Consider the following 26,086-nt stretch of genomic DNA (forward strand, 5'->3'; position numbering starts at 1 on the left):
GACCAAATCGTATGTGATCAGCTCTGAGACATCCGCAATAATACCAAGTACAGATGTTACACAAGACTTGATATTTCTGAGGCACCGGGGTGGCTCAGTGGGTTAAAGCCTCTGCCTTCGGCTCGGGTCATGATCCCAGGGTCCTGGGATCAAGCCCCGCATCAGGTTCTCTGCTCAGCAGGGAGCCTGCTTCCTCCTCTCTCTCTCTGCCTGCCTCTCTGCCTACTTGTGATCTCTGTCTGTCAAATAAATAAATAAATATATCTTAAAAAAAAAAAAAAAAAGAAGAAGACTTGATATTTCTGCCCAAGGACTGAAGGGCTCTGGGGTCTTTTTAATCCTTACGGGACTTGTCTCCCTGCAGTTTCCTTGTGGTGACCACGGACTCCAAATTCTTTTCTCTTGATTCCCATTCTACTGTTTTGTCCTGTTTCTCTTTGTACCTTCGACCTCATGTCCTCAGGCTCTTCACTAACTCAAGCCCCTTTGTCCACTCCCTAAAAGCCATCTAGTTCTTGCTCTCTTCCATTGTCCCAATAATTTTCTAAATGTTCTTTGCAACCGTGTTTATGCCTTGGGATATAGTCCTTTGTCCATACCTATGAGATTTGGTCAAGTAATTTAGTATCTAGGAATCTTGGTTGCTTCATCTGTAAATGGGAGATATCACCTATCTCATAGGGTTAAGGCAAATATTAAATGGGATAATATGCATGAACGTGCTTTTTAAAATGTAAGGCACTATGCTCATGTTTGATATATGTTGTTGTTATAACAGCACTCCAAAGTGGCAACTTTAAGGAATTAACATACATAAAATAAATGCAAACTCAAGAGACAAGATCTTTGGATGTATAAACCTTCCCCTGGTAATTCGGAAGGCTCCCAGATCTTGTAGGAGTGTTGGCTCATTGTTGGGGGAACCAATCACAGCTTGACTAGGTCACAGATGATTTGGGCACTTTGTGCTGATTGGTTGATTCCAGTTGAACAAAAATATGCCCTATTTCACATCAGTGTAGAATATCAACTCCAGTAGGAGGCCCTTGAAGAGCCAGAGAATAGCTTGGTTCCAGGTTGGAGACCTAGCTAGCCTCATTTGAGGCCCAATCACCCTTCCTGCCTTCTGTAAGACACCTCTACATCCTTATGATAAATTCTCTTTTTGGTTTAGCTAGTGCGACAGGTTAGAGTAGGAAATATTTTGCCTCTGGGGGACATGTGGAAATGTCTGGAGACATTTGAGATTGTTACTGTCGGTGGGGAGATGTGTTACTGGCACCTGGGAGGTAGTGGTCAGGGGTGCTGATAAACCACTTCTGCTGCACAGGACAACCCCCTCTAAGAAAGTGTTCTCCAGCCCCAAATCTCGATAATACTAAGGTTGAGAAATTCTATTCATATTCTATCATTCTAACCTTCTCCATTTCAGCCTATGGTCTTTTTGGAAAAGAGAGGAGTCCTTTAATGTATTAACACATCAAAGATACATTTTGAGCACTAAACCACACTAGCAAAACAAAGATGACTTTTCCCCCTTGGAGTCATCTTTGCGTTCCTTGGGGTGGGGCCAGTACCAGGAATCTCCAGGAATCTTCAGGGGAAGGACAGACTAGAAGAGAAGGAAAGAATAGGGAGACAGAGGTTTCTTCTCAGCACACATCAAAGGCTGATTCTGCCCAAAGGAAAAGGATTCTTTTCCCAACTAAGTAGATTCATGATCTGCCACCAGCCAGAGTGTTTTCTTTCCAGCAATGGGCTGAACCTATGGGGCATGAAGAAGTTTTACTGCTTTGAGTCCGCTTCTGGGGCTGGCCAACAAAAGAGTCAGACTGAGATATTGCCACGCATGTTAGATTTGTACGTGATATTAGAGTTTCAAGGAAACAGCTGCTCAAAAAATTTGACTGACTTCTTCCTCATTCCAGGGAAAGTGGGAGAAGCGATCTGGACTTCTGGTCCATGGTTCTTGCCCCATGAGACAAACCCTCCCACCCCCTTATACCCAGAAGCAACACGGTCAACCTGGGCAGTGGCTGAGCCTGTGATTCTATCTCACTTGAGCTCTCTGATCCAATTCTTCCATTAATCAGTGTTTGTCAATTCAATTATCCCCCTTCACTGAGATCTCCCCTGACCCTTAGTAAAGAAAAAAAAAGAAAGAAAAAGAAAAAAGAAATTGGCACCATGACAGATAGAATATAAGAGAGGGAATTTGGAAATAAAATTGTATTTGTGTGCCAGTGGTGATAGAAATTACTTTTCACTGGCTGTTCATTCTACCACTACATTATTTTCACTTTGACCTTTTCAAGGCTCACCTGTCCACTTGATCACTGTCCTCCAGCAGAGAGGTGATGAAGACAGGAGGTGGGTGGTCCACTTTGTCTTTGAGAGATGCAAATTCAAAGTGAATGGGCCTCAGATACAAATGGAACTCTTCAAAACCCATCTCCCATGCCAGTTCCTTATAAAGACTAAAGGGTGGGGGGGGGGGGAGTTAGATAAAGAACCAACAGTATTTGCTATTATTTTCCATTAAAAGAAAAGTAAGTGGTAAGAAAACCCAAAAAATCTGAATAAGCACAAAAGCAAAAGTCAAAACAAGAGTAAGCCAAGTCCAGTATAAAGTGAATGAGTCATAAAGGTCTTGCATCCACTTTACGCTATGACAGACAGTTAAATATAGTAGTTAAAGTAGGAGGAGATATGCTTGGGCACTTCCTCAACTCTCATTTCCTGCAAGCTGGCTTCTGTCTGCAGAGTGCTCATGGGGTCACCCATACTGCTTTCAATACAAGGCTCACTATCTTCTCTCAGAGCTCTTTACAGCTGGTAACTGTCCTCTCTTTGAGGAACATCTTTGTTCTCTTGGATCCAGGGTCTCCACACTGCTGCCTCATGACCACTATCTCTCAGTCTTCATTGGCTTCTCTTCCTCTTTTATTTTCAAATCCTAGTATTTCCTGGGGTTTTAAACCTGGTCCTCTTCTCATCTTTTCTGTCCCCTCCTTGGGGAGTTCATCTTCCAACCCTGAGCCCTAATGATCACCCCCTAGTATAAGAACTTGTGAGCCTACCTCTGTCCCGTCCCAACTCTGAGCTCTGCTCCCACATTTACATGGCTCGCAGCAAGGTCCTGTGCAGATGCCCCTCTGGCCGTTCAGCCTTAAGAGTCTAGAATGTCTCCCCGCCCCCCACACCCACATTCTAACACATTTCTCCATTTTGAAAAGTTGGTACATTAAGGCTGAATTCAAATGGCACCTCCATGAGTTTGCTAGGCTCCTGTAACAAAGTACCATAAACAGAGATTTGTCTCACAGTTCTGGAGGCTAGAAGTCTTGGATCAAGGTGTTGGTAGGGTTGTTTCCTTCTGAGGGCCATGAGGGAAGGATCTGTTCCAGGCCTCTCTCCTTGGCTTACACATGGCCGTCTTCTGCTTGTGTCTTCACATCATCTTCCTTCTTTGTATGTCTGTGTCCAAGTTTCCTCCTCTTATAAGAACACGAGTCATATCGGAAGAGGGCCTACCCTAATCATTTCATTTTAACTTGATTCCCTCTGTAAAGACCCTACCTTCAAATGATGTGACATTCTGAGGCACTGGGGATTAGGACTTGAACACGCGAACTGGCCAGGGGACACAGTTCATCCCTCAACAGTGCCTCTTTTATGAAGTTTTCCTTGATCCACTTATAAAGAATGAAATAATACATTTTCTGAGTTCCCATAGTATTTTGGTTGTATGACTAAAATGTCATATTAAACTGTAGTAGAACTAACATTTAAATTGTGAGCTCCCTGAGAACAAGGATCAAAAATTATGGGGAGGCAGTATCATAAAAGTTAATATATATCTTAACTGATAGTTTGAATTCTGCTTCTAGTACTTTCTAGTCATGTGATCTTAGGCAAATTATTTAACTTTCTGAGCCTCTACTTCCTTGCTGGTAAAATATTAGTAAGTATATTCTGGAAATTCAATGAATGAATACACATAAAGTCCCCAGTACAGACCCTGGCCATAGCAGGCCCTCAGTAATGGTTGGTGGTAGATGATTGGACCCTTTAGGTCTGTATGGCCTCTCATGAGGACTAGAACATAACTCATACATGTTTGCAACAGACCCCTTAACTCCATATCTTTCCTGTTCATAGAACATGTCCACTTGGATATCTTCCCATCCACCATACACTCATACCTTAAACCTAACTCTTCAATCTCTCTGTCTCTCCTTCTTGAATCTTCCAAACCTCTGCAGGCCTGGCTACTCTCACTGACTCCTCCCTCACCTCCCTCTAGTCTCTCTACTGCTTCTGCTCTTCTATTCAACCTCATCATAATTAAGAGCAAATCCAGTAGATACTCAGAGGGACCGTGTAGCTCAGGCTTATACCGGGTGATGGGACACCACGGGAAGCAACATAGACACTGTTTTTGCAACCGGAGAGCTTACACCAGCAGAAAAACTGATAAACCAGTATTAAGCATCTAACTGAAAGGCAGTGTACTGAATGGCGAGGAAGCCCAGGTGCTGGGAATAGGGCCTAGCCTAGCTGAGTGGTCAGAGAGGCATGTAGGGTGGGCTGGGTGAAGGAAGAAGTGAGCAAAGTGGTCATTTCAGCCATTTAGAAAGCTCACTCTGGCTGCCCTGGAGCACCGAGGGAACAAGACTTATAGACAGAGAAACCTGTGGTCTGTTCTCCCCCACCTAGATCCTTAGTCCCCCTACTGACCGAGCTAAGTGTACACTCTCCAGACTCATTTCTATTAGCCGGTGGCGGAGGGTCACAAGTTCCAGAAGTTTCGAAAATGTCTCCAGGAGCTGCACAGAAGAACCTTGACTTTGGTTCTGTCCTTCGTCTGCTGCAGACTTGAGAGCAAGCAGACCTATCTCCTCCAGGAGAAAGGGATCTCCCATTACTTTAGCTGAAAACAGCTGAAAGAAAACAAAAGCACTTTTAAAAACTTAAAAAAGAAAGTTCGTACATTAAGAAAGACACTGTAGGTGGCACAGCCTCTGGACCCAGATTTCCCGGGTTCAAGTCCTAGCACTGCCACTTATAAGCCTGTTTAATTTTGCTATCTCTCAGTTCCCTCATCTGTAAAGGGGGTATAATAATAGTAACAGTAGCTGAGAGGAACAAGTAGATAATAATTACCTAATAGGACTGTTGGGAAAGTTTAAGTGATTAATATATACAAAAGTGCCTGGTACATAGCATTTGCTGTTATCATTGTTATAAATATTTTAAGCCAAAATAAAGAACAGAAGTAGAAATCCCTGATATTCTCCAAGTATTTTAGAGGCCAATAATAATAACAATTTCCTCTTCTAACTGCAGTTTCAAAATTTCAACATGTTTTCACATCCATTACCTCATCGCTATCTTCACAAGATCCCCCATGAAGCAGGAATCACAGATGCCATGATTTCCATTTCATCAGTGAAAAATCTGAAGCAACACTGAAACTTTCCAAGGTCACAGAGCAGTACCAAGAGTCGATGTACACTTCCTGATTCCAAGTTCAGTAGTTTTATAATACGCTGAGCTGCCTTTACAGTGCTCCTTGTGAAACAGCCAGCCCTGGGCAATTTTTGAAATAACCTCATTGTTCTTTAACTCCCTCCTGGCATGGTTGCTCTTCTGCTCTGACGTCTCTGGTACCCTCACACTTATTCCCAGCAAGGATCCAGTTGGGGCCCCCACATCTGCCTTTCCTGGCTCTGCTCCCGAAGGGTGCACCAGCTCCCTTGTCTGTCCACTCATCTACCATAGGCCTGTTCTACTTGAAGAGGCAATTTCTCAATTCTTGGAGTCTTCCAAAGTGATAAAGAAATGTATTAAACTAATTTCTGCTTGTCTTCTGAGGGCAACACCTGCCCCATTTTTTGGCCTAATGCAAAAGGTTAATTTGAGGATTTATCATTTCTGGATACAAATTTGAACACATTTCAAAAATAATAATAATTAAAACTGGCATGGCATCAATGGGAAACTAGACAGGTATCTCAAATATTCAGTATGAGTTATAAAAAAATTAAAATACATTTAAAAGATCTGGTACATAATACAATGTGAAAAGAATCTGGAATAACTGGTAGTGAGATACATGACTGGTAATTTTGGAATTTGAGCCATACCCTCCTTGATACCCTCCTCTCTCTCTCTCTCTCTCTCTCTGTCTCCAGGTAGAATACTAAAGAAGATAAATATTTTTAAAATGAAATCAAAACCTTAGGAAATTAGAAAAAAGTAAGACATAACATCTGGGATAAAATTTGCTTTCTGGATTTAGGAAGATAGACGAAATCACAAAGAAAAAGATCAACGATTTTTTCTATAAGAAAATAAAGTTAAAAAAATAAAAAGACAAATAGGGAGAAATATTGCAGAAAATATGATAGACAGAAGGGTTAAAGCTTTCATTTAAGAGAGCTCATGTAAGTGGACAGGAGTGACATTAGGATTCTAAGAGATAAATAAAGGGAAAGAACAGAAGAGTCACAAAAAATACAGCTTGTAACAAGACTTTTGGAAGGATATTTAGTCTCAACAAATACCAAGGAAATGAAAATTAACAGTGCAATGCCAACAGTGCAATGTTACATATGTAGAGAGATAGATATATTTATACTTATATAAATATATATAGACCTTATATGCTTACACCTAATACTGTATAATGTAGCATAATCGGTACTCTTTTAAATTATTGGTGGCATTTCAATATTCCAAATTGCATCCAAAGACTTAAATTTTGTTCCAGTAATTCCATTTCTAAGAATGTATCAAAAGGAATTGATTTAAAATATGGAAAAATCTGTAAGCATGGAGATGTACCTTATAACATTTTTAATAATAATGAAAAATTAGAAACGACTTGAACGTCCAACAATAGGGAAATAGTTGGATAAGTTGTGATTCATCCCTTGAGGGAATTATACTCATAAAGGTGAGTATAAAGACTAGTTAGCAACATGGAAAAATATATAATACAACGTTAACTAAGGAAAACAGGGGGTAGGGTATGAAGGATATGATTATAACTATGTTAACACCCATTTGAAAAAGACTTGAATTCAGAAAAAACAATTATTGGGAATGCATTTGAGTGATTATATTTAGGGTAATTTTTTTTTTTGCTTTCTTCTTTTGCTAAAATTCTGATTATTTTTGATCAATTTAAAACTAATTAAAGTAAAATAAAATTTTAGTTTGGGCAAGAGGGAATAGGAGGCCAAGGCAGACACATGGAAGGGATATTTTTTTGCAGCTGGGGCCCTTAAAAGTTCTTTCATCATAAAGTATGTACCCACACAGAGTAAGGTCAAATTGGAACCCAGGCTCAACTGTGATAGCCTCAACAGAAAAAGAAAAGAATTAAAATCTAACTACAAACGCCAGGTAAATCATTAGGCCACAGTTTGAACCACAGAACATTAGAGTTGAAAGGGACTTTAGAGACCATCAAGCTCACTTCCATCCTCCTCTCCTCAAATACACAAACATAATGTTAGAAAATAGGAAAGGGAAGCTCAGAGAGGCTAAGAGGCGTGTTCAGAGTCACACAGGAAATTAACAGCAGGGCTGAACTTGAGTCCAGGTCCCTGACTCCTCACTCAGTACTCTATCTCTCCTGTACCAGATCTCAGCTCAGCACAAAAAGAGGGAAATTTCAGGAAGAGTCTCAGTGAAAATGAAATATATAACTTTTAATAAAAATATATATTGTTGGGTGCCTGGGTGGCTCAGTGGGTTAGGCCACTGCCTTCGGCTCAGGTCATGATCTCAGGGTCCTGGGACTGAGCCCTGCATCGGACTCTGTGCTCAGCAGGGAGTCTGCTTCCCCCTCTCTGCCTGCCTCTCTGCCTACTTGTGATCATATCTCTCTCTCTGTCAAATAAATAAATAAAATCTTTAAAATATATATATATAGTTAAAAATATATATTAGGCCTGAAAACATTTCCCACATATCTATGTACATCTCCCTTCTAAATGTAGCAGTATCCTGATAAAGTAGAAACTTTGACCAAAAATGAAAAAAGAATTACATAAAAATGTTGGCAAGGCCTAGGACTATGATCTGTCTCTGGCCAAACAGGGGAGGAACAGAGCCAAACAGAAAAACATAGCTAAGTAGTAACATCTGGGTGGAAACATTCTCTTTGCCAAGGAACCCCCGCCTCCCTGACCCTCTTCAGAGAACCTACATCCCTCTGGAGCTGAGTGCTGTACCAGGACTCGGGCCTGGCCGGTGTAAGCCACGTATCCAGGGCCAGCCGCAGCACACGTCTCTCCAGCAAGGTGAAGCTGCTGGCGGATGTTGGTCTGCAGGTGTGGCGGGCCTCCCGGAGGAGGTGCTCAAGGGATCGGGGGATGAGTGATGCCAGGCCCAGGGAAGGATGGAACTCCAGCAGATAAATGTTTTTCAAAGCTGGGCTTAAAAAGAGGACCGATCAATGATAATTTTACACAATGAAGAACTTAATCTATTTCAAAAGATATTTGAATTTTTCATTTTTTAAGACTTATAAAATAGCTGCTATAATCCAGGGCATCATAAAAAATTGGAAGTTCAAAGGGGCCAAAGAGGCCATCCAGACTCCACCCGATTATACAACATGCCCTTTGCTTTAACGCGATACCCCTTTAAAAGTGGAAGCTGTAAGATTTTATTCCTAAAAGTCCAATCTGATTCTTTTTCTTTGTTTGTTTAAACTTTTTCATTGTGAAACCATTTTAGATTCACATGCAATGGTAGGAAACAGTATACAGAAAGATCATACATATCCTTCACCCAGACTACCCTACTGGTTCTTCAACTGTATATGGTAAACCTGTAAACATTAATTGGCATTTAGTCAAATATTTGAAAACAACTTAAAGATGAAACTATAACTTAAAAGTAAAAATATTAAACAAATAATGTCCATGACTGGTTTCTATATTTTTCCATGAGTCTTTATCCTTTTCCCCCAAAATGGTAATAAACAAAGAGAAATTTTATACTCTGTACACAGCTGCTGGAATCATTCATGTTCTCCATAAGAATGTTCTATTTTATAAATGGGTAAGACCAGAAATGAGAAAATGCTTGTCTGTCAGTATTCCTTTCAAAATAGAGGATGCAGCATAAGTCAAGGGCCTTTCCATACCTACATGGTACTAAAGAGCGTAAATACTTCTTAAAACTATGCAAATGGGATTCTTCTTTGTTCTAGGTCTTAAAAAATACAACCCTAAGGTTGGAAAGGAATCTCATTAAGCAAATAACATTTGCTTTTGAGACTTTTGACAGGTCTTTGTACCCATATAGTTCTACGAAGTTCTGCCAAAAACCCATTTCCTGAACAATAAAGTTTTTTCCATACCCAGCACCCGCCCTGCGCCCCCATCTCCACCACCCCCCCAAACCCAGCTGATGTCCCAAGCTTGTTACAGTGAAGAAAACACTCCTGAGAAAGGTGGAGAACATGCTGTCTTGTGCCTGGAACTCCCAGGGCTCTTTCTCAAGGGATAAGGTTGGAACATAAGCTATGAAATGCCCCGACAAGCTGCTGGTCCCCAGGAGGATTCCATAGCCCAGTGTGGCAATGTCCCACTGAAAGTGTGCACTTGACAGGAGTGCCAGGCCATTTCTCGGTTGTTCACAACTGTGCCCCACCTCCCAGCACAGAGTGGCCAGAGAGCTATAGGAGCTCAACAGGTACTTGTTACATGTGGAAAGGAGCTGGACAAGTTCTCCACCCTTTGAAGGCCATAGAAAGATTGTGATCAGGGGCCATGCAGACCAGCCTAGGGCTCATCACCCACGATTCCCTCAGTACCCTCCACGGCCGGGAAGGAATGGGAATTCAAACTACACGTCAAGGGGGTGACTTAAAGTTATGTACCTTCTCTGAGTGATCTCGGGAAATTTAATTTGCTCCTTAAAGGGGTAGGGTCACAAGGTGAGTCTGCAGAAACCTTTTTGGTTTCTAGAAACTAAAATAGATTCCTAGAAACTAGAATAGTTTCCTAGAATAAATAGATTCCTTCTTGAGACACTTTAAAGCACCTCCAGGTTTCATATACATTGGCTTACATGGTACTTCAGATTAAACCCTTGGATGACATTTTAAGAGAAACTATTTTTTTTAATAGAACTTCTCAAGGGAATAAAGATTCTGTACCTAGTGGTATAATTTTAAATTCAAGCCTCGTGTTCTTTATTACTTACAATAATACTTTCAAAACAAATGGATATTGAGCATGCAAGAGAAACAGGGCACCCGGGTGGCTCCGTGGGTTAAAGCCTCTGCCTTCCACTCAGGTCATGATCTCAGCGTCCTGGGATCAAGCCCCGCATTGGGTTCTCTGCTCAGCGGGGAGCCTGCTTCCCCCTCCCCCTCTGCCTGCCTCTCTGCCTACTTGTGATCTCTGTCAAATACACAAATAAAATCTTAAGAAAAAAAAAAACAAAAACAGAGAGAATCCCTCTTTGAGGGCCTTTATATCCATTTCACTCATCTCCCCAAATAATTGAGAGGTACTTTACAGACTATTTAGACTTAACATCATACCCTTAACTTATCTAAGAGATTAAATATAAAATGTCTAAAGACAATGCCACCATACCAGCTATTGTTGATGGAAATAAGTTGTTTGCAAATTATGTTAAGGGGAAGTCCAAAGTTACTGCTATCATCTGGACGGCCTTCCTGCCAAAGTCTCTGGACGTACTCCCGCTGACGCTCTATCTAGAAATGTAGCATAAAAGTTAAAATTAGAAAAGTTAAGCTTTCCCATGGCTGTGAATTATGAGCCCTGATATGTGAAGAACAGCAGTCCTTTGCGTCCCTTCATTATTTGACTAATTTTCACCCAGACACGGTTCTGAGGATCCACTTACACGAAGACACGCTGGTCTTTTCAGTCTGAGCCAAGGGTCAGCCAAGAAAAGCAAAGGCAACCAAATTCAGACAATCTTAGGAGGCACAGGGAAACTTTCTGTCAAATAATTGACTACAAGGAAAAAATTCTAACCAGCCCTAAGGTAAATGCACTGTAACAATCCATCTCCTGCTTACTTCCTGCCACTGGCTTTCCCCCCAGAGGACCTACACTGTAATTTTTCCTTTGGCGTCCTAAAAATAGCCACAACACTTAAAAATAATAATAAACCTCACTTGATACATTCACAGCTTCTAAAGGGGGTAAGTTCATCCTCCTTTCAATACCACTAAACTCTATCATCTAGTGAAAATAAGCTTTCTATTTTTTGTGGACCATTAAATGTAATTAGGGTTGGAAACTTCCTTTTAAGACCGAAGTTATGCTTGGAATTCAACAATGCAAATGAGCTTTCAAATAAACACGCCGTACGCGCTGCCCTAGAAAACCCGGATTCTGAACACGCGATGAAAGGAAGACACTTTTCGGTTCTGGCCTGGGTTTTCCATCGTCTTCCCACATGTGGTATTTTAAAACCCAAATGTACTTACGTGCTCATTGAGGATGCCCCTCACTAGCTCCAGGTGAAGCCTCAGGCAGGTGCCCTCATCTCGGTAGGCCTTAAGGAAATAAGGGTGGCTGAGATCAAACCTCGGGCGCCTGTGCATTAGGTCAGTGATCACTTGTGCTAAGGCAAACCTCTCCTCAGGGTCCAACACGTGCTGGTAGGCTTCGAAGTAACTGTCAAGAAGCTGCAGATAAGGTTTGTGGTCAGGGAAGAGCAGAGGCAGCCCTAGGCTCCAGCAAAGAGAGGGGAGCCCCCCCATCCCCTCCCCCCTCTGACTTTGGAAAGCCCCCCGGGGCATCAGCAGCAGAGAAGGGAGCTCAGACCCTCCGGGTACCAGCCTGGGGCGGGCAGCGGCAGCACCAGTGCAACCCCAGGGCCCTTAGTAGACCCACAGAGGTAGGGAGGGCAAAGCAAGGAACACTAGTTTTGCCTGTGTCCCCTCTTCCTCTGCTCTCCACAAATAAGGGGGGGGGTATCTAATGGATAATATAACATCTAATCGTTGTAAGCTCCAATGAGACAGGGCAGGCAATGTCACTTGGTCCGATATATTTATCTGCAATCCCGTTCTCCGAAGACTCATGCTCCACTTCCATTTTACTCCAGCACCAAACATGGAGTGGCTTCGTCTCCTCTTTTTTTTTTTTTTCTTTTAATTTATTTGAAAGAGAGAGAGCACACAAGCCGGGGGCGGGGAAGAGAGGGAGACGTGGGCTCCCTGCTCAGCGGTATGGGGCTCCATCCCAGAACCCCAGGATCATAACCTGAGCCAAAGGCAGACGCTTAACCAACTGAGCCTCCCAGGCACCCCTTCCTCCCCTCTTCTTATGCTCAGCTCCATTTCTGACCCCTTTTCTTTAGTAGTTGACCCACATTTTACCTAGAAATGATAGGGGGTGGTAGAATGGAGGGCTGAGGTTAAATCCCCTAACTACAGAGGCATTTATCCCAGACAGGACTCTGTGAGGAAGGGCTTCACGTCCAGAACTCTCAAAGGCATCGAGGGAACTTCTTTTCTAGTGGAGGTCACAAACCTTTTCTAAAAACCAAAGAAAGCTCCCAGACACTAACCCAGTAACCACGGAAGAAGTTTCTCAGTGTGGGAATTCAGAGAGAAACGCTCTTTATTTTGCTTTTACATTTTTCTGTGACCTTAAGAATTTATGTTCTGTATATAAATTCTGTTTGTGTGCAATTAGTCATGGTGCTGATCAGGAAAATGCTCTTGAGAGATCCCTGGGCTGGAATCCCAAACAGGGACCTAAGGGCAAGACAAGCAGTTCTGGACAGTGTAATTATGGTTCAGGGCTGTCGCACATTATATTAAATATATTAAGAGGTACTCACATCCCAATCAAATACTTTCCTGTAAAAATGTTCAATGATATTCATAATCTTGCTTTTTAAGTTATTTGGCTACGAGCAACGCACTGAATTAGTGGTCGGCAATGATTTCTGGGCAGTATATATTCAGAGGTTCTTATGAAGTGAGAAGATCTGATCTATAAATTTTCAAATGTAATGAGATGTTTAGAAGTGCTCAGTTACCACGTTTTTACATTTTGCTGACACGTAATTAAGCGTTTATTGATAATAATTTTGTATTTTCTTTTCATATTTCAGAGTCATGCATGTGTTTTTCCTCAAATTGCAAACATTTTCAATGGAACCTGCAAAGCTCTTGGGTCCTAAACACCGAGTCCACATTGCCTGATGGATAAGTCGGCTCTGACTGGAAGCTTCTAAGGCTTTATTCCATTCATTCCACAGCAGAACAAATTCCTTTCCTCTGCGGATCTAATCCAACGCATCGTCCCTTCGAGTTTTTGCTCAAGATGTCCCTCCCCAGTCTTCTTTTTATTTTATTTTTTTTAATTTATTTGACAGATAGACATCACAAGTAGGCAGAGAGAGTGAGAGAGAGGAGGAAGCAGGCTCCCCACTGAGCAGAGAGCCCGATGTGGGGCTCGATCCCAGGACCCTGGAAACATGACCTGAGCTGAAGGCAGAGGCTTTAACCCACTGAGCCACCCAGGTGCCCCCCTCCCCAGTCTACTTTCGCTAGCTCCTCTTAGGCAGGTTTCAGTGTTCTGGAAGGTGTCAGCTCCTATTGTAGCCATATCACCAAAGTCACATCGGCCTGCCCAGTGTGTGCCTTTAATTGGCAGCAAGGAGTGAATTGTTGAGGTTACAATTTCTACCAACCTGACAGCCCAGCACACTTTGACGTGCGTCAGAGAAAGAGTGTGTCTTGTTGTTTCCTTGGGTGTTGGTCTTCCCCGTGGTTTAAGGCCAGGAATTCAGCCCTCTTCTTAACAAACTAAGAAATTTCCTAAAAGGAGACAAGAACCCCTCTCTTTGTTTGGAGCCCAGAGCTAAGAATGCAAAACCAGAAAGAACTGAGAAGGTGCGGGCGCCACTTGAATACAGGTGACAACAGTGTAGGAGGCAAAGGGGAGTAAAGGACCCATGTGGAAGGAAAAGCCAGGAGCGTCTCTGTCTTGCCACTCATGGCTTCCAAGGCTCCGGAAAGAGGTAAATACTCGAGAATCAGTAGCAGACCGGGAATCAAATACTGCCTTATTAATAGATGTCCAGTATCTGGCTTTCAGTGCTAAAGCACAAGGAGGGAGGGCCTGGGGCACTTTACTTAGCATGCGGTTTTGCAGGATACCCCTTGGGAAACATTGGTCTAAGGGACCTTAGGTCAACCTTAGCACAAAAAGGAAAACACCAAAGGAGGCTAAAAGCTCAGAACACACAAGGCGGTCTGCAGGTTAGAGACCCACATATCTCAGAATGAGAAATGAAGGAAGGTAGAGGTTGCCAGGCCTTTAAGTGAGTCACAGGGAAAATGAAGCAAGCAGGGTGATCTAAATTACCTGTTCCCCCTGCTGAGCTCTACTCTAGAATAGCATTCAATGATTAAATACCAAAAGACATGAGGGTTGCTTGGGGGAGGGGGGTCGGGAGAGGGTGGTGGGGTTATGGACACTGGGGAAAGTATGTGCTATGGTGAGTGCTGTGAAGTGTGTAAACCTGGCGATTCACAGACCTGTACCCCTGGGGCTAAAAATACATCATATGTTTATTAAATAAATAAATAAATGAATAAATGAATAAAACTACAAAAAAATAATAAAGAGGAATAAATTACTGATATAAATAAATAAATAAATACCAGAAGACAAAGTAGAAATGAAGGAGTGATGGGTAAGACAGGTGTCCCTCAATAGCCTGGAGTTGAGGGAAATCAGAAAAGAAATAATTACTTCCCTAAATCATTCTGGACTAACTTGAGCCTTTTTGACTGGGCCAAGGCAATCCCAGGAGCCGGTTTATAGCATTTGTATGCCTTGACCTGTTTTTTTGGTACAAAGCGTCCTATTGTTTGGTTATTTGGCAAAAGGTCGTGGGGGAGAGTTTTTGCTGGTGATTTCAATCTGCTGATACCAGGTTGCAGAGGTTGGCACTAAAAGGCCAAGCTCACTTGTGTTGTTCATAGGATTGCCAGATTTAACAAATAAACCTACAGGTCATCAAGTTCCATTTGAACTTCTGATAAACAACAAACAACTTATTTAGTATAAGTATGTCCCAGATACTGTCACGTTTTACTTGGCAACCCAAGCTGTTGAAAAGGAAAACGTGGCTCTCTTTTTTTACATTGAATAGGCTTTCTCAAGCATTGACCTCAACCTCGAGATGCTCTCAGATAGGCCCTTACATAATTTTATTATTAATTCTTTCCCAACAGGGGTAAGACCATGATCTTTCTGCTTTACAAGGTTCTATTTATGATCTGTTTGCTAACTGGCCCATTTCCATTTAAACTCTGGGCTGGTATTTGTCTAAGAAGTCTTCCTAGCCTGTCAAATGTCACCTGTGTGTGTCAAGGGCCAACTCTCAGGCAAAATAATATATGGTACACACTGATGGGAAGTCTCAAATATTGGAGAAAATAGAGGGGGGAAAAAAAAAAGCCAAAATGAATAATCTCAAACCTGACTGTGTTTGTATTATTTTTACCCCAAACTCCATATTCTGGGACTTAAGAAACTTTAAAGAATAGCACTTTAGGTCAAATGAAAGTGCAAAAGAGAAAATCAGTGCTAAGCACAATCTGTCACAGTTTTGTTTTGTTTTAAGTGCTCCAAACATTTATTCAAACTACCCTGAAAAATGTGTCCTCTGGTGGTTGTAGACAGAATTAGCATTTGGGCCACGTGTCCCTTAGTGGCCGGTACAGCTGATGCCTGGCTTCTCTAAGAGTTCTTAATCCACCTAAATTCATATCAGCTCTAATTTTATGAATGTTTATACATAATATGGTTGCTTTAAGGATTTAAGACAACCCAGTGTGTTTGAGCAATTCCTAACTCTGGTGATTCCAATATATTTAACAATCAAAAACAGCTGAGCAAACTTGGCAGGAGAATCAGTACTGGGAGAAATCAATTGTACTCTAGATAAAAATATGGTTTATCCATTAAAAATAGGCTCTTTTGACAGAATTTCTGAGTTAGAAGGCCACACTGTCACAGTTTTGGCATAGATGGCTCAGTTTTTATAGAGAACGTATTGTCAGGGTGAGAAAGGAGGGAGACATTTTCAATAATTTTTTTTTTTAAGTTAAAATAATTTCATTTACCATAGAAGAAACTAGTAGAGAGCCCTGGTAGCTTAGCACAGAATGAAGCGTGGGCCAAAGTGTGGAGAAATCTGTTTGTTTCTCAGTCCTCTTTGTCCTTCTATTCTTCCGTGGCACTGAGTCCTGCCTGGGGCCTCTGTAGGAGGCCTAGGAGCCCTGAAAGGGGAGGCGGGGAGAGAGAGTCCAGAAAAGGGGGGCTGCTAAAAACTCATGTCTGGACCAATAAACTTGAGTTTAGAGATTCTGTCTTCTTTACTTTTAATGTGGCCTTTTCAATTATTACATTCTGAGTCTAGATCTCTCAGTCGATCAAAGTTTCTAACCGCCAGATCAAGGTTGCAGACGCAAACTCTGTGGAGGCCAGTTCCCCTCGAAAAGAGGAACAGTATTCAAAGCCCAAGGCTCCCACCCTTTAAGCCCAGCCAGGTGTTTTCAAAAATTGGGTGACCTACATCTCTATGAGTAATAGACCAGAAAGTAGACGAAATGGTAAACTATCTAATCCACTAGAAAAACAGTTCAAAGAAAACCTTCCCACTTCCCCATCTTCTGACCACATCATAGTGCACTCTAAGCTGCCTTCCACCCCCATACCTCTTCTGAGAGTCCTACGAAGCTGGCAATGACCCTGAGGACTGACCCCACTGCCCCCGTCTTCAGGAGTCACCTTTCTTGATGTTTCTCTGCACTCCACACTAGTAACTATCCTCGCCTACTTAAAAAAAAAAAAAAAAAAAAATTCCCCTTAGTGGCTTTCATCAGACTACTCCTTCCTTTTTCCTCCAGTTTCTTTGGCTTTCTCTTTTTCTTCTCATAGATTTTTTTTTTTTTTAAGATTTTATTTATTTATTTATTTAACAGAGAGAGAGAGAGAGAGAGAGAGAGAGAGAGAGAGAGAAGCAGGCTTCCCACTGAGTAGAGAGCCCGATGCGGGGCTCGATCCCAGAACCCTGAGATCATGACCTGAGCTGAAGACAGAGGCTTACCCACTGAACCACCCAGGCGCCCCACGTAGATTCTTATTCTATGCCCTTCCCCTACAATTTAGGTGTTACCCAGGGCTGCATCTCAGACATCTCTGGCTTTTCCTAGTCATTTGATTCATTACTGTGGTTCAATGTTCACTTCCATACCTCAGCTCATACCTGCTCCTGACTTTCAAACCTCCAGCTCCCACAAAACATGCACACCTGTTTTAGCAAACTCTCCTCACATGCCTATTGCCACGAACTCAGTAATACTATCTTCCCCTCTAAAGTGCCCCTCCTCCTGCATTCCATTGCAGTTAATAGCCTCCTCCCTGATCCTGAGAAAGTCATTTTTAATTCCTTACTCTCTCACCCCAACATCCAGTCTTCAAATTCTGCCATGTCCATTTCTGCACCATTTCTGCAAAGATTTCTCAAGTCTGCCCCTCCCTCCTGTTCTCACTCTTCCATCCCTGGGATAGGTCCCCTCCTACCTCTCCAGGTCACTGTTGCAACAAGGGCACCTGTTTTCTGCAAGAGCTCTACTCTAATCCATTCTCCACACTAGTACCCGAGCAGCTGTTGAAAACAGGGCTAAGATCATATTTCGCCTTTGCTGAAACTCACTAATGACTCTTTTTTTGCTTATAAAATACACTGTACATGTGGATTAGCAGGACTTTCGCAGCTGTACCCAAACACGTACTCCGCTCGTTTCTCAGCATGCCTTCACGCCTAGTCACGGTAGCCTTCTTGTCCCCCAGTTCACACCTCCCTGACATCCCTCATGCTGCTTCCCTCGCTTAGGAATTTTTCCTTCTCTGACAGACAACATCTGACTCATCTCTTAGGAACAGGATTCACTATCTCTTCCTCTGAGAAAACTTTCCAACATTTCCTTTACTCTGGTAGCCCCCCACAGGGCAAATTGCTCCCTCCACTGTGGTCTCTGGGGATCTCACGTGTGCCTTAGTTGTAAGCTGTCCATCGCCGGATTGTAGTTTTTACTTAAGAGATGGGATCAAGTTCTATAGACTAGAAATTCCTTAAAGATAGATTACCTTCTTGTATTTATCTGTAGGTTCCTAATGTCTGGATAGCACCAGGTGCGGGGTAAATACTTAATGTTTGATGGATAAACTCCCAACAGTTGGTGACCATCAGAGGGGCTCATAATCCATGCCGAGTTCACAGATGAAGAGCAGTGTTTCATTTATTACTGGGATGTGAGCCACTGGTGATGCGATGATGAATTTAGCAACCTTCTGTTTCATTGCTTTAAACTCACCCTCATAACTTGTTGCACTGAGCATACCTCGCCCAGCTGCTTGCCCCACAGGTGGTGTATTTCTAAAGGCTCTAACAAGGTCACTTTGTCTGTGTTGAGCAGAATGAGGCTTGTCCCTGACAGGACAAAGAATGTGAATGGAACCGTCACCCATTCTCACTAAACACATATATAAAAGCCTAAATTACACAGACCTCTAGCAAATGATGCCTGTAAGATAAAGAGGTATCCTTCCCATTTTATTTATTTATTTTTAAAAGATTTATTTATTTAATTATTTGACAGAGATCACAAGTAGGCAGAGAGGCAGGCAGAGAGAGAGAGGAGGAAGCAGGCTCCCTGCTGAGCAGAGAGCCCAATGCGGGGCTCGATCCCAGGACCCTGGGATCATGATCTGAGCCGAAGGCAGAGGTGTTAACCCACAGAGCCACCCAGGTGCCCCTTTCCCATTTTATTTTTTATTAACAAGGAACCACAGTAAAGAAAATAAAATGTATTATTCACATCCTGACAACCAGCTGAGAGGATTTAAATAAAATAATTATTTATTTTATTAGGAGACTGCCTGAAAGCCCCACTGAGTTTTTTTCATCTCTGTTTTTTCAATACTGGCTTTTGTAAGAAATGTTTAACAGATGTTTTGTTTTCTAGGGAAAAATACCTGGCGCTTGTTTTCTAGAAGGGCTGCTTCCCAAGTCCACATGTCATACAGCACAGCAAATCTGTCCACACTTGCATGGGCCCGTCCCCAGTCCTGGCCAGTATTTGACTCGCTGCCCTCTTTGTGACCTGGAAGAGAGAAGGGGATGAGAATGACCAGAGACAGGCCTTCCCATGAAGCTACTCTTATTAGAAAAGCAGCCCTTGGGGGCCCCTGGGTGGCTCAGTGGGTTAAAGCCTCTGCCTTCGGCTCAGGCCATGATCTTGGGGTCCTGGGATCGAGCCCCACGTCAGGCTCTCTGCTCAGCAGGGAGCCTGCTTCCCCCTCTCTTTCTGCCTGCCTCTCTGCCTCCTTGTGATCTCTGTCTGTCAAATAAATAAATAAAATCTTTAAAAAAAAAAAAAAGAAAGAAAGAAAAAAGCAGCCCTTGAACTGTCAGCCCCATCTCAGGAATGAAAACACTGAATCAGTCCCAGGGATTCCTAAGAATCAGCTGGAGGGCCACTGGCAAAGACTGGGACATACTTGTTGACTTCTAAGTCAATAGAGGTTTTTGTCTTTACTCTTTAATTTTAGTTTTAAAGACTAATTTTAGAAATGTAACCAAAATTCAGTTAATATGAAATCTTCACTAAAATGTCCTCAGACCTATAATTTAAAGGCCAAACACACATTTCTCCTTCTCTAAAAACAGGTCCCTGGTGGTTTAACAACAAACCCAGTTTAACCTGCTATTTCAGGTGATGTTAGCCAAGTAAAAACTCTTCAGAGAAGTTTCTAAGTTATCCCTTAATTGGGTTAATTACTAACTTAAATCGATAAAGGTAATCATTGTAATTATTCTGTTAAAATATTTTCTCACTACATGAATGTTAATTTTCAGCATCAGCATGATTATTGCTTTTAATATTTGAGTGATCTAGTTCAGAATGAAATGTGAAAAAAGTAAGAGATTTTCAGGAGCTGAACTTTGAGTTCAAGAATTATGTATGATGAGTAGCGAACAAGAGAAAGATTTTGATCAGGAATTTCTCAAGCGCAGTTGGGAAATCATTTCACAATGGATAGCTACATACTGACTAGCTCATGGGGCTAATAACTACTGACTGTTTCCATCAAATTAAATTCTTAGCAGCTTGAAATAGTTGCATTGGATTATAAATGAGTATCAATAGAAGTGATGCATTAGTATGAAGAATAAAGAAAAGTAAAGTAAAGACAAAAGCCAAACACTGCAATTAAATGCCCTGGAATGTTGGATGACATCAGCGCATCTCATGATTCAGACACCCAATGGTCTGTGGCAAAGAGGGCAGAGTTCAAGCCAATGTTAAGTGAATTCTGTCTGGCTCTAAAAGGTTAACTGTCAAACATTCTTTGAGCAGCATTTTATATCAATATGAAAATGAATTATTCTTCATTACAATCTACACAATTACAAAATAGCACAAATTCTTGCTAAATTTCCTTTTAGGTGTTGCAATGTGTCTAGAAACTCTCAAGCTCTTTCCAAATCAAATGTGAGTGTTGTCATATTATTCCAGAAGGATTACTCTTTCCTCACCTATTTCTAAAATTGGATACATTTGAGTGATGCCAAAAGGATATAGAGAATACATATTATAGGTTATTTGATTACCCTGAGTAATGATTTCTCCCTTTGGTGCTTATCTGGCATTTTCCTACCCAGATCTTCTTGCATCCTGGTGTTTTTTTTGTCAGGAACCCAGGGATGTGTCTTCTTCTAATTGCTGCTTGCCCAAGGTCAATCTTTTTTTTTTTTTTTTGGTTGTTGCTTAGTGGAAAAAAAAATCATTACCTTCACTTGCTTACTTTGCTTCCCTCAGGGCCTGGCATGACAGCCCTTGTACCCAGTGAGTAATGAAGAAATGCCACTGAGGAACGAGTAAGTCTCAACAACAGTAAGAACTATAATCAAGCTTCGAGAGAATAGTTCCGGTCTCCAACAAGAAGAGGGACTTGAGCTGGAAACAGGACCATATCTTTTCTAAAGCAGGTGCATATCTGGGAGATGCATGTGCTTACTGAATTTTCAGATACTCTTGGATCTGCATTTCTATTTTGAGGCAGAGGGTGTTAAATGGAGCCCTTAGTGTTCATGGTTTGTTTGGCTGGTTGATTTTCTCAAAATCTGGTTTCTGACCTTTTTCTTTCTCAATGTAATGGCTGGCCACAAGTAGCAGCTCTGCCTCGAGCTCCTTCAGATCACTCAAGGCTTCATCATACATGATATGTACTCCGTGCGGGTCCTGTGTGTAGACGGACGCAGCCCCCATGCTGTAGTAGTCATCCTGGTTCTCCACTTCCGAGAACTCCATGAATTGGACACTGTGGACCTGAGGCAAAGAAAGCCAACCCCAGAAGTTACCGGAAAAGGGGGAGCTGTCTGTATTTTGCCAGCCCAAACGGACCACACTGCAGGCTCCTGCTCTCAGGCAGTGAGCTGTCTGCACGGAGCTGTACCTGCCGACTGTATAAAGCACTGTATATAGAGAAGAGGATATTAGCAAAGAATGTTGGCAGGGAAGGGTAGCGAGATAGATAAGTAGCTGATTAAGTTTTTTGCTGATTAATTCAGGGCTACCTGGAAAAAGGCGGGTGATAGAGCTGAGTGTACAGGAGGTCTCTGAGGTCAGGGTGCCTGTGTTCAGGTCTCACCCTAGGTCAGGCTCTCAGCTACTCTTAGCCTCTGTTTCCTCATCCATAACACAGAGACAGTGGAGAGACCACAACAGTTGTTATAGGGGGTATGTGACACTGAATCATTTGAGATCTAGAAACATGAGCTGTTAAAGGCTTCTTATTTTAATTCTATAAATACTTGAAAAATGCGTGAATATTGTCTCGTGTTTTGGTAAAATACTGAACTGAGTAGCGCCCCCCCCCAATTCATGTCCACCTGAAACCTGTGAATGTGACCAAATATGGAAACGGAGTCTTTGCAGATATATATGGTTAAGAAGAGGTCATACTGGGGGATGGGGCAGCTAATCCAGTGACTGATGTTCTTAAAGAAAGAGGAAAATGTGGAGATAGATACGTTGAGGAGAAGGCCATGTGAGGACAGAGACTGAGATGGGAGTGAAGTATCTACAAGACAAGGAAGGGCCGGTGACCCCCAGGATTACTAGCAACGGCCAGATGCTAGGAGAGACAAGGAAGGAACTTCTCCAGGACACTTTGGAGGGAGCATGGCCCTGCTGACACTTTGATTTTGGGCTTGTGACATCTGGAACTGTGACAGAATAAAGTTCTCTGCCAGCTGTTCGAGCCACTCTCTGTGTGATGTTTTGATACGGCAGCTCCAGGAAACGAATATAAGGAATCTGGGTATTCCACTCACATTTTTTCTTAAATGACGGCGGAATGGTGGCCTCCTGAGAATCATTAACCTAATAATAATCCTCATAATTTCAAACTTCACTCTGGCCAAGCCTCTGAATTCACCCCCTCCCCCCCAGGCCTTGCCTTCAGTGTCTCTGCAGAAGCCCCACCCCCACTCGTCCACCCCTCACCCCCCCACCCCCCCATCCCGCCACCCCCCTATTCCGCCACCCCCCGCACCTACACAAAGCTGCTGCTCCCACACCTCTCTCCTCTTGTACTACAGGGAACGACTCTGCTACCCTTCTTTGTGGCCATTCCGTCCCACCTCCCAAGCATCCCTGCTTCTTCTTGGACACCCAGTTCCTCTCAATCAGCTATTTCTCAACGGACACTGAAATAGGCTCACATACTTCTTGCTCTTCCCCAGGTTCAACCTCAGGCCTCTCCTCCTCCTCACCCTCCAATCTCCCAAGATGCCATCTGCATTCACTGTGCCCGCTTCCTCACCTCCTACTCCTCACTCGTTCCCATCCAGCTCCCGTGTCCAGCAAAACAAACCACGTTCACTAAGAAAAACAGTGATTTTTCTCCACATCCAGCAGACTTTCTTTAGTCATCTTACGCAATGTCTCAGGAGCATGTGACCCAGTTCTGCACTCCCTGCTCTCTTGACTCACTCACGTCCCTGGCCTGCTGGGACTCCACATTCTCCTTGCTCTCACCAGCTTTCCAGCCATCCCTGAGGTGCATTTTTCTCTGTTGGGTCATTAAGTAGTAGCCACACTTGAGTCCGTGTCTTAGGACCTCATCTCTTCCTCCTATACTCCTTCCGTAGGAGGTAGTACCATTTCACAGCTGAGTTTAGGGACCATTTGCTCCCTAATTGATATCTGTAATCCAGACCTCCTAGAGCTCCAGACCCACATATCCAAATGACCTATTTGGCATCTGTTCCCAGGCATCTCAAAGGCCCCTCACATTTACCATGATCAAATCATGTGGTCTCCTCCCACAAACCTAGGCCACCTCCAACTTCCCCATTTTAGTAAATGCCACCACCACCAAGCCACTTCCTCTTGCGTGAATCACTCCTGACACCACCTGCCTCACCCTACATGTCCAGTCTATCACTAACTCCTGTTGTTTTGACTTCCTATCTCTCAAACCCATCACTTCTCTGTATCTCCACCACCCACCATTCTAGTCCAAGTTGTTATTAGCTTTCACTCGGACTAATCTAGGAGTTTCTAGGTATAGTTTTTGGGGCTGGATACAGTCTGGCCTGTGCCAACCTCTTGGACCTCATTTCCTTCCACTGTCTCTATACTTCCATCCTGATGGGCCTGGGCCTGGCCCTCTTCTGAATGGGCAGAGCTCTTCATGCCTCTGGGACTCATACATACTGCCACGTCCATCTCTCACCTCCTCTTTCCCTGGTAAGTACCTACTCTATCCAAGAGTCCATTTAAATAATATCCCTCTGGAAGCCTTCCTTACATCTCCAGGCAGAGCTGAGTGCTTCTCCCCATGACTTGTCTAACTCCATTATAGCACTCAGCTCATGGCCATGCTAGACTTTTGGCTCATCTACTCCTACAGGCTGTGAGCCTGTCATTCATTCATCCCTTCATTCAGTCATTCATTCCACATATGTTCTGGTCAGTTAATTTCCTGGGCACTATTCTAGGCACTAAGGATATAGCGGTAAACTAAACTGGCACAAATCCCGCCACCAGGGAACTCTTTAGTGTAAAGAGACAGACATTAAAAATAAGGAATAGGGGCACCTGGGTGGCTCAGTGGGTTAAAGCCTCCACCTTTGGCTCGGGTCATGATCCCAGGGTTCTGGGATCGAGCCCCGCATCGGGCTCTCTGCTTGGCAGGGAGCCTGGTTCCTCCTCCTTTCTCTTTCTGCCTGCCTCTCTGCCTACTTGTGATCTCTATCTGTCAAATAAATATATAAAATCTTTAAAAAAAAAATAAGGAACATACACAGAATGTCAAATGGTTTGGCACCAAAACTTCCCCAGACTTCTCAATGCCTTGCAGTTGGGTGGGGTCTGGTGATGAGCTCTGGCCAGTGGGTTGTGACCAGAAATGACGTGTGTCCTTTCCAGTCCAAAGTGTTTAACAGATACATACATATTCCTTCTCTTTTCTTCCCTCAGTTCCTATCTCTGAAATGTGTGCTTATGTCCATAGGAGATGAATTTTGAAGACCAGATGGACAGATTACTTCATGCAAGGTTTTGTCACAGTAATTATATTATTTTCTTTTTAATTTCTTCCATAACTACTGGAAGACTGCCCCTTCTAAAGCTTCTGTGGTCTAGAGAGTTGATCCTTCAATATTATGCTTAGAGGAGTGGCAGGAAGGGGAAGGCAATAATTATCTGTCTGGGTAAGAAATAATCTGATCTTTGGAAAGATTCATAGGTTTTCAAGACTGCAAATTAACTGAAGCCAAGATAACTATTTGAATATAGTAAATATAGTAAATATTGGTGGCCCATCATTCATTCTCTTCATTCCACCGGTTTCTGCCATTACTCGTGAATATGAATCTAAGGCCTTTTGGCAATTAGACCATATTTCTCTGACCAGTTTATCTTTTTATAAATAACCTTTACACTAATTACAGACCATAAAAGCCCAATATAAGAATTTCACCAAAAACTGTTAGGGTGAATGACTCAATCTATTGGCTATAATCTTTCAAATATTTAAAAAAGAAAATTTAAAATTTTATTCTCTGCTTCTCCTGCTGAGTATATTATTATTACTGTAGCAAATTGTTCTTCATTTTAACAGCATGATATACTTCACGAAGTAATTTCATGTACTTGTCTTTTTATGATCTCACAACGATTGTGTTATGAACAGAGCCTTTCTTTTGCCCAACAAATATTTATCAAATGTCTACTATATGAAAGATATATACCCAACTCTCTATTTCCTTTTGCCATCTGAATATCTATTAAGCATCTCAAAATTTTCACGCCCTCAACTGAGATCTTGATGTTCCCAACAAACCTGTTCCAATCACATCTCAGATGATAGCAACTCCGGACTTCCAGTTGCCGAGGCCCAAACTTTGGAATCAACCTTGACTTCTCTCTTTTCCACATTCCACATCCTATCTGCCTGAAAATCATACTGGCTATACCAGTCCAGAATATGTCCAGAATCTGACCATTTCTCACCATGCTGTCTTCTCAGACACATCATCTCCTTGATTAATGTAATAACCTCCTAACTAGTCTCTACTTTGACCCTAGTGCATCTTCAGTCTATTCCCCATATAGCAGCATAGATATTGAAATGTAAATCAAATAACGTCACTCTTCTGCTCAAAACTCTCCAACAGCTTCCCTTTATCACTCAAAGTCAGGGTCTTTACAATGGTCCACACAGCCCTACACAACCTGTTCCCCATCTCTCTAATCTCTCTATTTTAATTTCTGTCAATTTCCCCCTTAATCACTCTAGTTGCGCTGAATTCCTTGCTGTTCTGCAAAAATGCTACACACGGTTCTGCCTCAGGGCCTTTGCATTGGCTGTCCTCTGCCTGTCTCCTGTGCTCCCAGTCAGTCATGTGATTTCTTTCCCTGACTTACCCTACTTACAATGGCAACATCCCAGCACCAACCTCCACTTCT

General features: G+C 42.6%; 1 protein-coding gene across 1 annotated transcript in view; it reads right to left on the reverse strand.

The window, feature by feature from the left end:
- The window catches only part of LOC308344290 (uncharacterized protein), a gene marked incomplete at its 5' end in the record, with an annotated part of 154,792 nt that overhangs the window by 92,126 nt on the left and 36,580 nt on the right, over positions 1–26,086 (reverse strand). The window contains 7 exons of the mRNA XM_080805881.1: positions 2,322–2,477; positions 4,741–4,943; positions 8,222–8,450; positions 10,629–10,750; positions 11,495–11,695; positions 19,080–19,207; positions 21,244–21,436. Coding sequence (XP_080662007.1) covers positions 2,322–2,477; positions 4,741–4,943; positions 8,222–8,450; positions 10,629–10,750; positions 11,495–11,695; positions 19,080–19,207; positions 21,244–21,436 — 1,232 coding nt within the window. The remainder of the gene's footprint in view (positions 1–2,321; positions 2,478–4,740; positions 4,944–8,221; positions 8,451–10,628; positions 10,751–11,494; positions 11,696–19,079; positions 19,208–21,243; positions 21,437–26,086) is intronic.

This window comes from Martes martes (genome assembly GCF_963455335.1).
Source record: "Martes martes genome assembly, chromosome: 6".
NCBI lineage: Eukaryota > Metazoa > Chordata > Mammalia > Carnivora > Mustelidae > Martes > Martes martes.